Here is a 13,915-nt window from a genome sequence, read left to right as displayed (position 1 = left end):
TCAAATAGTTGATTCATGATTGCCTAATTATTGAGAACATCGAGATATCGGTGTTAAAGGTTATTCAGCAACACTGTCAGTAATTTTTTTTCCTCCAATTTTTATGAATTTTTTCACCAACCTTTGAATTGTTCGCTCATTCGAACGATTACTCCATCAAAAAAATCACGAATTTTGCGATATTTTTTTCTTAAAGATCGACCATTCCCATAATATACATATATAATTATATATATAATTGGTGCGTAGACCCTCTAAAGGGGTGTTCAGGGTGTTTGGCCGAGCTCCTTCTCCTATTTGTGGTGAGCATCTTGATGTTGTTCGACAAATGGAGGGACCTACAGCTTCAAGCCGAATCCGAACGGAAGATATTTTTCATTAGAAAAAACTTTTCTTCATTTTGGTGCTTCGCGGAGATTCCAACCTACGTACTCCGAATTCCGAATGGTAGTGACGCACTAACCCATTCGGCTACGACGGCCACCATTTCCATAATAAGTTTCAATAATTTAACGTGGTGTTCCTTCGTATAAAATTGTACATCTGTCTAATTCACAAATGTCAAATATGACATAAAAAGCATACCGTAATATAAAGTACTGACATCTAGGCAAGACTCTTTATTTCTAACGCCTTATAGCGTAACACGATCGCACTTTTACAATGCGAGACATAGATTACCGAAGTCAAGTACAGCAGGTTCTGTTTTTATGCGGCTTTTTTTATGCGGTTTTGAAATAGTGCGGTTTTTTTTTTAAATTACAAAATGCATGTCGACCTATCGGGAATTGTACATATAAACAAGATTCTAAACCAGCTAAGCAAAAACTCATCACAGATTACATCAGAAATGCTAACCCTACAAGTATGGAAGATATATAAAGATATAATTTTCAAAGATACAATATTTTGTTTATGCGATTTTATTTAATTATTTCAGATTCATGCGGTCTATGGAACGTATCTATAGTAATAATATGGGACTAGTGCCCTTTTTTATGCGGTTTTAGCATTTGAAACGTATCTATAGTTTTACTATAGAACTAGTAGCTTTTTTTATGCTGTTTTTTTTTTATGCTGTTTCTTGCGGAACGTATCTACCGCATAAAAACAGAACCTACTGTATTGGGAAAATAATGGATTTCCTTTTTCTACATCTTCATATTAAAATCCGAAAATCTTCACTTGAATAAAAGACGTATTTTGTGTATTTTCGTTGCTTTATTCATTTATAGTTTTCACATTCTCCCCTAGTCACAGTAACGAATTTATGTAATATTTTGCTCTGCAATTCTAACATGATAACATCTCAATAGTAGTAATCGTAACGTTTATAACTAATCAGGTTGATTTATTATTTAGTTTATCATATAATATTTGTTTCATTATTTACAATCTTAGATAACTTTTGTTGTTCGATATAAAATCTTAAATAATTCCACATAACTTCCATATATTAATGGCATTTCCGGATCTACGGATTGCGGATTGCGGATTTACGAATGTTTTCTAAGCCTTACCGTCTAAAAGTAATTAAACTAAAATGCAATTACAAAATGGTACAACATGAACCACGACGAGCACAAGCAATTCAACTTAATTTAGCGAAGTTCTTCACCTAAGGTTCGCATTGTTCGCATTTGAGGCACAGCCATTTAACCTCTTAGTTATTATAATTTGTTATGAAACATTGTTAACTTGTTAGTTGAATTACTTAAAATGTACATAAATTTAATATGATTTAATAAATAAGTACGACTACTTCATACATTTAATTTGTCGAATCATATACCTTAATGAATAACCTAAAGGAAACGTGGTTGCATCAGTTGGATACAGCTACAAACATGTACATCTAAACCGCTACCACAGATTATATGATATTTACAATAATCCTTCTCCGTTAATTGTGAAGGTATCAGTTTTGCGAAACTCTTTGCCATTTGTACTTCTTTGGGAAACTATATTGCGTTCCCAAAGCCCAAATTTTCTCATAGAGATATTAGCGCTACAGATTTATTAATAATAGTGATAGCAAAGCACGACTATAAATAAAAGCGGTATTTTGCACTCAACCGTACCATTTACAATCAAGCTCTCAACTTAATTGTGTGGTGCAGTACGACAAGGGCAAATAGTTCTTTATTATTTATTATTACACTGTACGTAAAAAAATATCGTGACTCACTTATTATTATGGAATCATGAAAACGCAAATTTAAAATCGAAATGAAAATCCCGAAATTATGTGCCAGTTTAGCGTTCCTACAATGTTATTATGGTTGGTTTTACTTTTTTTCTTTTGGGAGAGTGGCCGTAGCTGGTAGATGGTGCCGTTGGTAATATTCCATATCCTTGGTTTTTTTGTGCGTACATAGTTTCATAGAAGGTATTTTATTGTTCTACAATCCAATCATCAACTGTGGTACGGAACGAAAATATTCTTAAATTTAAAATACTCCACCAAACTTTTATATATCAAAAGTGAAATAAGAATTCAATGAAGTGCAAAACTATACATGGAATATCTGCGATGATTTGTGCTTTACGCCATAAAAATCTGAGTATTTTAACTACAGCAGATCCTCAAATGTGTTTCGGAATAGCCTAACCTGAAAACTCTTTTATACTGAGGTTTATTGAAACGAATTGTCTTTAAAATTCTAAAATATCGTTTACACAGAGCTGCCTTTGCCGAAAATCTGTTCGTTTAAATCTTCAATAAGAATTATAAAGCAACAAATTAGTATTTTACATAACCAAGCTTACATTTATTTAACAGGCTTTGTTATCAAAATAAATTGGAAGACTCAACTGCAAATATGTAATTCTAATTACGGCTTTTGGTCAATTGCATTTTTGAAATGCATAACAGAATAACGGTCTAGCCCAACAAAGGGTATAAACTCCACTTATATTACAATTTATATACTTATATATAATGCAAACAACACAGGTACGACGTCATATATTAAAGCACAGAATCACGAACGCTCTAATAAAGTATATTCTACATATCGCTCGCTTGCCGGGAAGGACGTCATAACTCAAAAACAAAAAATTCGGCAAAAGTAAAGCCACATTTTCATCTAATGAGATACTTCTTTTTACACAACAGAAGTGTAAACAAAAAGCAAAAAGTGAATGTAATAAATTTCTTTTGTTTAGTTATTCTGCAACATTGAGACATAGGCAAGCAAACTAAACAAAATTTATTAAAAAAAGTGGTCTTGTGAATACTTAGGCGTTGGTGAGTAAATATTTATAATTTTTAGAGACAAAAAATGATTCGTACGTTGCCGTTGACTGCGGGAGCGCTGTGATGTGGGGGAGTTGGCAATGTACAGCGAATAGTCGGCAAGATGACTGTCAACTATGACGTCGAAATTTCATAAAAGGAACCTTCCCGCTACTTGAAAAAATCAATACAATAACTTCAGATATTGTATTTCAGCATGTCAAAAAACACACCGCTAAAATAACTCAAAAGAGGTTTAACGAAAGCTGATGTAAGGTTCTGTCCTGTTTACGTTTGGGGAGGAAAATCGTAGTCCTGATGTTGCTTCACCTAAAAGCAGTTCAGCCGCGTCGAAAACTAAAATTTTAAAAGCTCTTCTTAATAAAAAATAAACTACTTGCCGAGTTACTTAGCAACAATGGCTATTTGTGAGAAGCCTAATGGACGCAAAAACAGAAGAAATTATGGTAAATTTATTTTAAGTTTTGTATTAAATATATAGCTAGTAGTTTCAAATTTCTAATATAATATACATATGTATAAACTTGAGGAATTGAATTCCTGAAAATATGAAAGCGATGGTGTCACGAAAGTTAAAAAGATCTAAAAAGTAGACGAATCAAATATGAAGTTTTTCTTTAACACACAATTTATACTCGCCAAAAGCTTATCGGATGCTATCGCGTATAGTAAATCTCGAGATGGCTATTAGGGAGTAAAAAATATACAATCAGAAAAGTTTTTAAAGAAGTATAGACTTAGGTATGATGAAATGCAATACGGAGTGCGCCTCCGCGGCGAATAATGCGTTTGTAATATTGAGTGTATCTTTAAGGGAGCATTGGAAAGTTCCAATCGGCTATTTTTTTATCCAGTCATTATGTGGTAAAAAATCTGCTAATTTGCAGAAAGGATCTTTGTATATGTTAAAGAGCGTGGGCGCGAATGTTTATTCAATTACATTTGACGCCAGGACTACACATTTCCAAAAGTTTTTATATTCTTAAGTTTGATGAAAAATTGTTTAAACGATGACCAATTATCAAAATCTATTGTAATTCGGACGCAATAATTCGATGGCAATATTTGCTTGACTTATATGCACTACAAACAAGCGAGGGACTGCCTTTATGTGCAAAATTCAAAAACAGCGCGTGAAACGTGTAACTCATAAGAAAATTATTGAACAAATGCCCCGTTAGAACTGCAAAATAGTTTTAATGAAAACAATTGTCCAACAGTTAGGTTTTTTTCAAATAAAATAATGGACGGCAACATAAACATTGAAAATTTATTCAGCAATGAAATACTAAGCAGTAAACGCACTAAGATAACTAACATAGTTCCAATTTTTTATCAGATATCCATCAAATTAATTTTCAACCGCCATTGAAGATACGTCAAACTCGCTTGAATGCAAAATATATAGTATTTACTTAAACCAATGCATATTAAGCCTGCGCATGCGCAAAACGTCTATTGCAGAGATGGGTAACTGCCATTATAGGAGTATTAAAAATCTATATTAAAATATATATCATATAGATATAAAATATAATAAAATAAATAATATACTCCCAATTCACCCACTTTATTTAAGCAATACATAATTTATTCCCTATTATAAAACCGTTTAAAACCGTGCCACAAAAAATCTCTTTGATGTCTGACAAAAACTTCCGTAATAAAACTACAAAACAGTAGTTTGTAAATAACTTTAAATTGGCTCTTCTGTAGTTGGTTTTGCACTAATTGTGTTGCAAGTCATGAAGGGTTGAAGGTGAAGTGCAATGCCTCCAAATTGAAATAGTTTTCTCTTGCAGACAGGTGTAGCAGCTTATGAAATTCAGCTGCTTTTAAGAAAGTTCGGCATAAGCTTCTAACAGTCGACAAGAAATGTATGTTACATATTTATTCAAAGTTAAAAACAGCGTCGAGTATATTAAAACTTATGCGTATTCCGAAGTAGCATTTAAAACAAAAAAACTGATCCAGGACTGAAAACGTTTTTTTATGTTATACATACATTTTGGAAGCTATTCAATAATATTGGTTTAGCTATATATGATTATTAGTCAATAGGCGACTGCAGTTGGAAAGATACAAATAAGCCAGTTAATTTTTTTATGTGACGAAAGTCAACTGATCAACTCTAACCGGTGCATAGTACCATGTGCCAACGTACCAAGCTGCGCTATTCATAGCCGCTATGGACGTGTAAACGCACAAACGTACCGAAGACAAATATCTGGTATCTGCCCGTGGAGTCTTCTTTTGGAGGTTAATTATTCTTAGAATTACGTGGGTATGTGTGCATGTACATACACATAGCATATGGAAGTTTATATGCATTCGTATGTGTGGCTTGTTCATTTTTAGGCTTAGGATATCGGAGGTGCCCCTTTAACTAAGCACGATTGAGAGTTGTTGCCTAAGCTGGATCCATCTAAGCTATCTAAATCAAGTGCAGTATTTATCATTGTTGTGTGGTTTAGCATACGTAAACGGTTCAGACCATTCAAAGTGCTACTACTTCCAATATTATTACCAGATACAAATGTGGAATCTACATTTTCGTGTGCAACAAATGATGCACTAACTGGATCATCTAAGTCGAGATCGTCGTTTAATAATGCTGATGACAGCATTACACTGGTTGGATTAATACTTTGTTGGGATGTTTGTTTATGTTGTGGGGTCACTTGTAATGACAGTTCGTGCTGTTTCTGTTCATCCATTAAGTTGGAGTACACATGTAAACTAGCGTTCCGATGTTCGTCTTCATGTTTAGCCATCACTGCATTCGCATCAATTTGTGAGACGTTACTATACACATTCTCTATTTGGGGCATGGGTTTAATTAAGTTCGTGTGTTGTTTTTCGCTTGTTGGTAAATGTTGAGTGTTTTCGGCAAAATCTTTAGAATCCTTGCTGTCCATGTTCACAGAGAGGCTTGTCGCATTTGTTTCCATTGGAAGATCGGACGATTCTTTATCTAAACGTTCAATAGCCGAAACACTTGACGGTAATGTTGGGCTATTGCAAATATGGCTGTTGGTATTCATAGAACCACTTTCCGCATAAAATAAGTTGCTATAGCTGTCTGAACGATTCTGGCGTTCGCGAGCCTGATTTGTAGCAGCGATCGCTGCCACGGCGGCTACAACCTCGGTTTTGCCGACTATTTCGACAACATCTTCGTTGGTGGCTACGTTGGAGTCGAAACTATTTAAAATATTATTGCTTTCGGAGGCTTTCAATGTTGTGTTCGATTGTGCACGATCTTTATGGTGCCGGAATTGGCGTTGCATTTGCGCGGTTTGTGTCTGGGGTATGTCCATCTGGGAAAGAGGAATTTCGTTGTCAACCAAATGCGCAAGGCTATTGGAGTTTCCTGTAAAACATTTGTTGAACAAAAAAAGAAGAATATATTAGTACACATATACGCCTTCTCATCATCTTAAATATATATACACACTTATGCACGTGAATATATTTACTTCAAATGTTTTTAGGTTATATAACAAAGCAAAATAAAATTTAAGAGCAAACAAAACTAATCACAAGAAGAAGCGATCTCTTCTAAAAGCCAGTCAAAACCAATTTTTAATTCACAACAATAATCTGTTACAATATATGTACCTGCCCTAACCACTATTAATGCGTACCCTTACCTCTTCAACACCGTCCTTCTTTAAACTTTTTAACTAGGATTTTTAGAATTTGTTTATGAACTTTTATAGCCCCTTGAATTGTTGACGGTGCAAGAGTTTTCTTCCAACTTCGAGCATGTGCTTTGTATGGCAAAGAAGACGATATTTTGTTGTCACTTCAAACTTGCACTAAAATTCAATGGACTATAAAACTGCATACCAAAATCATTCTAAAAATTCTGTTTATAATTTTTGTTTATAAAAAAAAAGTAATGTGTTTAAAATTTTGCAACGGAGTGTGTAGGCGAAGAAATCGTAGGGGTACGAAATAATAGTGGCTGGAGTAAGTATATATACATATTGCATGAATATATACATATGTATTTACATATATATATATGCCGTTGTGCTGTACATACTGTTATACAAATTTCTTTTTTTCTTGTTTTTGGAATACCCTTTATCACAAACCTGTTAGAATAATACACATTGGAACCTACACATCTTATAAAATAAAGTCCTGAAATGCGTACATATGTAATGTATAAGTATTAACTTCGCTCAGAAGGCTCCGATTTGCAAGAGGTTTTTTGAATTTTAAAACTTAGCTATGCAGGCTGGTTAATGTAGAGGAGTCCATAAAAGAGGCGTGGCAATATGAAGAAAGGTGGTAAAAAATCATCAACTGCAGCTATTACATCAAAAACGAATCAACCAATTGAAATAATTCTTTTTGTACAATAGTTAAATTTTGAAATGTTTAATTTCGTTCAACATCAATTAGATTAGCAAATTATTTTCTAATACAACCGAAATTTTTTGAACAAAAGTGCCACCTTTTACAAACATGGTGTTTATGTGTATGTTCGCTGTGTCAAATGTGCCGGAGCTACGTTCACCGTGAATAAAGCTGCAATTAGTGGTGCCGTAGCCACAACATTACAGCATTTGCCGATTAGTCACGCCATAACCATAAATAACTGATATTGTAGTAGAATTAATGAGAACATTTGCATTTTGTCGTACAAACACGGTTAATTTTCCACTAAGTCAATTAATTTTTCGTCGTTCATTTCTAATATACAAATTTTTATCGCAAATGTCAAGTATTTCCCGGCTGCTTACGGTTACAGGGAACAACCAAAATTCAATAGATCCATACGGCTACGGCGTTGTGGTGTGGCAGCTATAATCGTTTACAGTGATGGCCATATGTTTGATCAGAACAACAGATTGCTATGGTTACGGTTATGGCTAAGGTACGGCACCACTAAGGTAGGCAAAAAAGATCAGAAGTGGCCGCTAACAAACCTCCTCTTTTTTTTTGCTTACTGGTTTTCGTTTTTTGCATTTGGACGGCTCACAACATTGCTTTGCATTTCTTTTATTTCGATTATGTTGCTTTTTAGCATTAATTTTTCCAAAAAATTATGTCTGCTGATTTATTGTTGTGCTACTACAAACAAGCGTATTACACGCCCATTAAAATGCAGCAAGGTTGAATTAAATTGGTGAAAACCTTTTTGGGGGAACGAACCGGAACTTCCTTTACTTGGTTTTCAGTGTTCTTTCTATTCAACGTTTTGATTTTAGCTTCACATACTTATACTTGCTGCTATGTCAATTAAGAACGCATGCAATTTTGAAATTATACTTCTCCGATAAAACTTTTAACCAAAAACACTATTCTAGTTTATGTATTTATGTAAGTACATACATGGTTGGAAATTGAATGTTGCAGAATTTAAACGAAAATGTGTTTCTTTTGGCAGTATATTATATAAAGACACTGCTGCCACATAAGCCAATTATTAAGGTATTTCAACTTAAACCGACTCCTGTTCCCAGTCAAATTCTGTATTCGACAAGGTATTCCAATGGTGCAATGACCCAAAGCACAAAAGAAAGTGGCGTGAGAATGATGTAGTCAATAAATATAAAGGAATGGTATGGCTCCCTACTTATTCACCGAATGTTATTCCGATAAGGACCAGCAGATTCCTTGTTTAAAAGAAAGTTGAAAATTTCAATCAACAACTTGTCAGACAGTGTAGGGTGTATCAAGATGAATTAATAAAGTGTCAGTTACTGGCAGTGAAGTAATATTTTTTTGGCTAATAAAAATAAAAGTTCGTTCTATCAGCTTAGACCGAAGGAAAATCTGTGGTGTGCGCTCGATTTTGCCTACGGATGACAACAAAATACAATACATTTTTGAAAGTTGTTGATGTTTCATGCCCCAGAAGCAGAGAACGATCTACTTTATAGAATAAAAGCTATAACTTCTAGAAGGTTCGTAAGATCCAGCTCCCTCTATGGTATATTTGTTGTTGTTGTTGGACAGCATCTTAAAACATTCCCCATAAAATTTGGGGAAGAATAATAAATCATCCTTTAAATTGGATTTTCATTACTTAAGCATATATGTATGTATCTGAAAAATGTCCGTGAATTAGAACAACTTTTTTTAACTTTGATAATACTCGCATTCCTATTTGAAATTGATAAATGTGGTAAGGAGTATTCCAAATTTCGTATCTCAGTTTTTATATCATATACAAAATACATCTAATATATTAATTGCAGTGTTAATAAATAAATCTAGATAATGACTGGCCTTTTGCCAATTAATGTACATACGTACAATCATAGCTCTTCTTGTGTGAGTGTAAGGCGAATATAATAAATCTCGTCAACGAAGGTATGTTACATTGTGTATCTTACTTAAAAAAATAAATCGTCTTGAACTATATATATGCATATACATGTATGTGTATGTATTTCAATAACAACTTAACATTAAGAATTGCATTAAATTAATTGTGTACGCATTCTATTACATTATAAGTATTATATATGTATGTATGTATGTATGTCTAGCTATGAATTTCATTAAAAAGGACTACTCAATTCAGACTTTCGACACCTTTGAAAAAGCATGCACTTGTTTAAACGGAATGTACTTTACTAGGCATATAAGTATATAAGTAAATGTTTGTAAATAATACGAGTATATCGCATAAATGCTTAGCGGAAATACCGTATTCGATTTAGACACTTTGTACTCTCTCACCATCTTCAGTAAGTAAAGGTTGAATCAACTCAGGAGCTTCAATTAATTTGGGTTTCGGATTTATTTATTTATTTATTTTTTTCAATTTATGCAAAGAAATATATAACGCAACAACACATATATATGTACAAGGGAAGAAAAGAAAAGAGAAAATATAAAATATATAATTTAACTTCACGTATCTCATTAATTAAATATAAAAAAAAATACAAAAAAAATATTGGTAATATTTGTATATTTAAAGAGTTTGTGGAGGAACCATCTGCCAATCGTCGATCAAATTTAAGATTGTGAAATGGTGGAAATGTGAAGCGAGGTAGATCCATACAAATATTCATTCAGAGAAAGTACATAAATGTATTACCGAACATGTATTACCGAAATTTCCACATTTTGCACAAACGGTAATTTTGAGTAAGTACAATATATTTATATTAATTTACAAAAAACAAAGAAGAAATGAACAGCAAAACTATGTATGTAATTGGACTACACCAAAGTCGTTGTACCCTTCACACAGTAAACATTCAAGGAATATTTGCGTAGTATTCACACAGATTTAGCCGAAATAAACATGTAGATAGATATGTATGTTATACCTACATATATGGTATGAATGCTGGTCAATGGTCTCGCTTTCTATGCTTCTATTTATATATGAAATGTTATATATTAGTGTATTGTATTCGTACATATGCATACATCAGTGCATAATACACCTCTACATTTTACTATTATGTTTATTTTACTTATGTTATTGTTATTATTGAACTAAGTACGTTGCGTTCTCTGATGTGGTCAATATATTAAGTCCTTTGATTTCAAATTTGCTTTTTATCCCAGAGGGGGATTAAGAACTCTCGCCACCTACGTCTTGCGATAATAGCACAAATGTGCTCCGCCGTTTCATGCTCCAAAAATGGCATTCAGTTGTACACATATAAAAGTTCGGTTTACTGAGATAATAGAAGACAGCAATATCCTGTGCAATGCCCATTGAAATGGGTAAGTCCTCTATGCCTATGTTAATGGCCGCCCTTGTGTGTGATTTGGTGAGCTCTCAGAGGGATTTTGGACCATGTAATGCGCATTTCACTGGACGGTGCAACTATTCGTTGCCGTCATGACCTTCATTTGCCTGGTATGCAGCGTAATTTCAGTGCAGTTTGACATTTAAAATCCCTGGATTGTCTAGTTAGGTGTCTATTTAATTCAATTCAACCAGAATATTTACACGCAAAATAATACTGGTTTGTATAAAATGAATTATTTTTAATGACTAGAAGCATTTCCACGGATCAGCCATCAGCTTTGATCAAAGAATCTTAAATAACACAAAAGAATTTTCGGGAAAGTATGATTCCTACAAAAGGGGGAACATGTCACCTAGAAAATTTGTTACTGCGTAAGTAAATAAATACCTATTTAATAAAAAATGTTTAATGTTTTTTTTTTTCTTGAACAATTCTCATTAATTGTGATTTGCTGGGGATACGTCTTTGTCTCCTTAGCATAATTTTTTCGAGTTTCGGAGTTATTTGTGAATGAATGTTATCAAACAAATAAATACCCATACAAACATGTGTATCTATGCAGATTGTGTGAAGGGCAAAGTAAAAGCAAATTTAAGCAACGGTTACAATCAGCAAAAACTGCAGTGGCCAAGATTTAAGATAACGTGCAAAATAATTTCAAATAATTGCAAATCAGAGTATATAGTTTAACAATTTAAAAATTTGCTAACGGAAATCGCCAAACCAAAAAATAAAGCTAGTTCTCATAATATTATACCTTGATAACAAAATGAAAATTCCAATAAATATTTGTAGGCAATTATGTTTACATATTGAACTACCAGAGAAAGTCAACGAAACAATATATTTATCTAATAATTCGCAATTGACTGTTGTGTAGATAAGATCTGTTTTCTTCTTCCTTATTGTGTTCTGTCATTTAGAAAATCTTATTATTACAATTCATAACATATCAACTCACCCAATCTAGTATATTTCTTTCTTTTTATTGTTTTAACGCGCCGCGGCTTTTTTATGGTTTGACTCGAAATTTATTTAGAGCAAATCGATTAGAAAGTTTTTTTGTGGTTTTAGAAAAGATTTTAGATATCAATACAAAACATGGCGACATGAGAGGGCGAAATGCAGAAACAAAGAGAAAGAGACAGAGAATAGTTAAAACAAATATAAAAATCTTAAACGAGCGACAATAACTCAACGCAATTAAATAAAATAACCATTAGTAATACTAAGAGTAATAAACTGTTATACTAAAATATTATATGTATGGTTTGTATCATACTAAGTATGTCGTTCCTAAGGATACCACCAGAACTATAAAAATCTATTTCAAAACACAACGGATGCCTCACAGCTTTTTCAATAGTTTGATGTTTAATTGTTGTTTTGAAATAATGGAAATATGTAATTATTTCAAAATAAATAAAAATATCTTCCACCAAAATGTGTTTAATGGCTTCTCTCATTTTTGCAGTAAATGGCTCTTAAAGTATCTTTCAAAACATTTTTAAACTATTGCAATTTATCTATAAAATAAAACTTTTTCAAGACTATTTAAAAAATTATAATAATTTGTATTAATGTTACTTTTATGCCTTATGCCCAGATCTTATAAGAAAAAGTTGGTTAGCTTCTGTACGTTCCTGTACATGTAAGCTATTTAATAAGCAAAGAATATCAAATATATCTACATATATATATTATATTTTTTTTAATTTTTATAATAAGTGGTTAAAAGTTTGAGTTTTATTAAATATCAACTCATATTAAAAAAGAGATACCATTTTGTATGTACGTAAGCCATTAAGCAATTTTACGTACAATAACTTCCTATGGAACACAGTGTCCAGCGCATTAACATAAACAGTTGTTTCCGTACTATAACCCCCTAAGTGATTTTGGACCTTCTGAACCCTCCAACTATGTTGCAAAAAAGCTCGGATCCGTAGGTGTTGTTTTAACCGACTCATTACAGAGGAGTAGGGAACACATTGTCTGCGATATTCCCCATTGCCAAAGCGCAATGCGGCCAAAACTTTTTTGCAAAATTCTTCCTCCTAAAGTGTCTGTATTGCATACTGCACCATCTCATGTACCCTGCTTAATAGCTTTGATGTTGCTACAAGTTACTTGACAACTTAGAAGAATCGAGTGCTAGAAGCATTCCTTTGAAGGGCATACATTAAATATCAATTAATAATTGATCTGATCCAAGCCACTCCTTTGTTAGTTTAGTAGCGTGTTTTGGATTTTGCTTTGCTACCTTGAATTGATCGAGCACGTTCAACCGTCTTTGTAGTTTATTTTGGAAGATATTTGGTTTTTGGTGGACGACAGATATACATTTTGGAGCCTGACCCGTCAGAAAAATAATTTTCCTCTCAACTATCCACAACACGTTGCTCAATTTTTCAGCGAACCAAATAAAATATTATTTGCAAAATTTATTATCAATACTGACCGACAAGTTTACGTAATTTTTAATTTACGGTGTCTTACTATGGTTAAGACCATTATCATGGTGGCAGTGCTCCCAGCCACTCCAGGCCTTACCCTGATTCCTTAATCTAACTGTCAATTATCGTTACAAGACTGAACAATGATGTCATCTACCCACTAAAAAAGGAAGACTACCACGATTGGCATACATTTGTATCGAAAAATTATTTAATTAGTTAAATAGACTTACTGATGACGGCTTCCTGTTTTTTTTTTTTTATTCCTAACGAAATTTCACAAATTTTTAGAGGAAATATCAAAATACGTCAGAAAAAGAAAAAAGAAGAACAAAACTTAATACATTATTTTTATGTCCTTCCATTCTTTACATTCTACTTACATATATTCTACAAAAGCATAGAACGCTTCCTCAATTTGCAATACAGATCATATCAGAAAGGAGTTTTACGTTACGAGC

General features: G+C 33.0%; 1 protein-coding gene across 8 annotated transcripts in view; it reads right to left on the bottom strand.

Annotated features, from left to right (window-relative positions):
- Positions 1–1,209: 1,209 nt before the first annotated feature.
- The window catches only part of LOC128861752 (palmitoyltransferase app), a 54,016-nt gene continuing 41,310 nt past the window's right edge, over positions 1,210–13,915 (bottom strand). For 7 of the 8 annotated variants that reach the window (XM_054100133.1, XM_054100135.1, XM_054100129.1 and 4 more), the window contains one exon: positions 1,210–6,632. In XM_054100133.1, coding sequence (XP_053956108.1) covers positions 5,620–6,632 — 1,013 coding nt within the window. In that variant the 3' untranslated portion in view covers positions 1,210–5,619. The remainder of the gene's footprint in view (positions 6,633–13,915) is intronic. The other variant, XR_008454402.1, reaches the window with a different exon arrangement.

The sequence above is a fragment of the Anastrepha ludens genome, chromosome 4, assembly GCF_028408465.1.
Source record: "Anastrepha ludens isolate Willacy chromosome 4, idAnaLude1.1, whole genome shotgun sequence".
Lineage (NCBI taxonomy): Eukaryota > Metazoa > Arthropoda > Insecta > Diptera > Tephritidae > Anastrepha > Anastrepha ludens.
The sequence above is the reverse complement of the archived record's forward strand: the minus strand, read 5'-3'. Positions and strand labels throughout refer to the sequence as shown.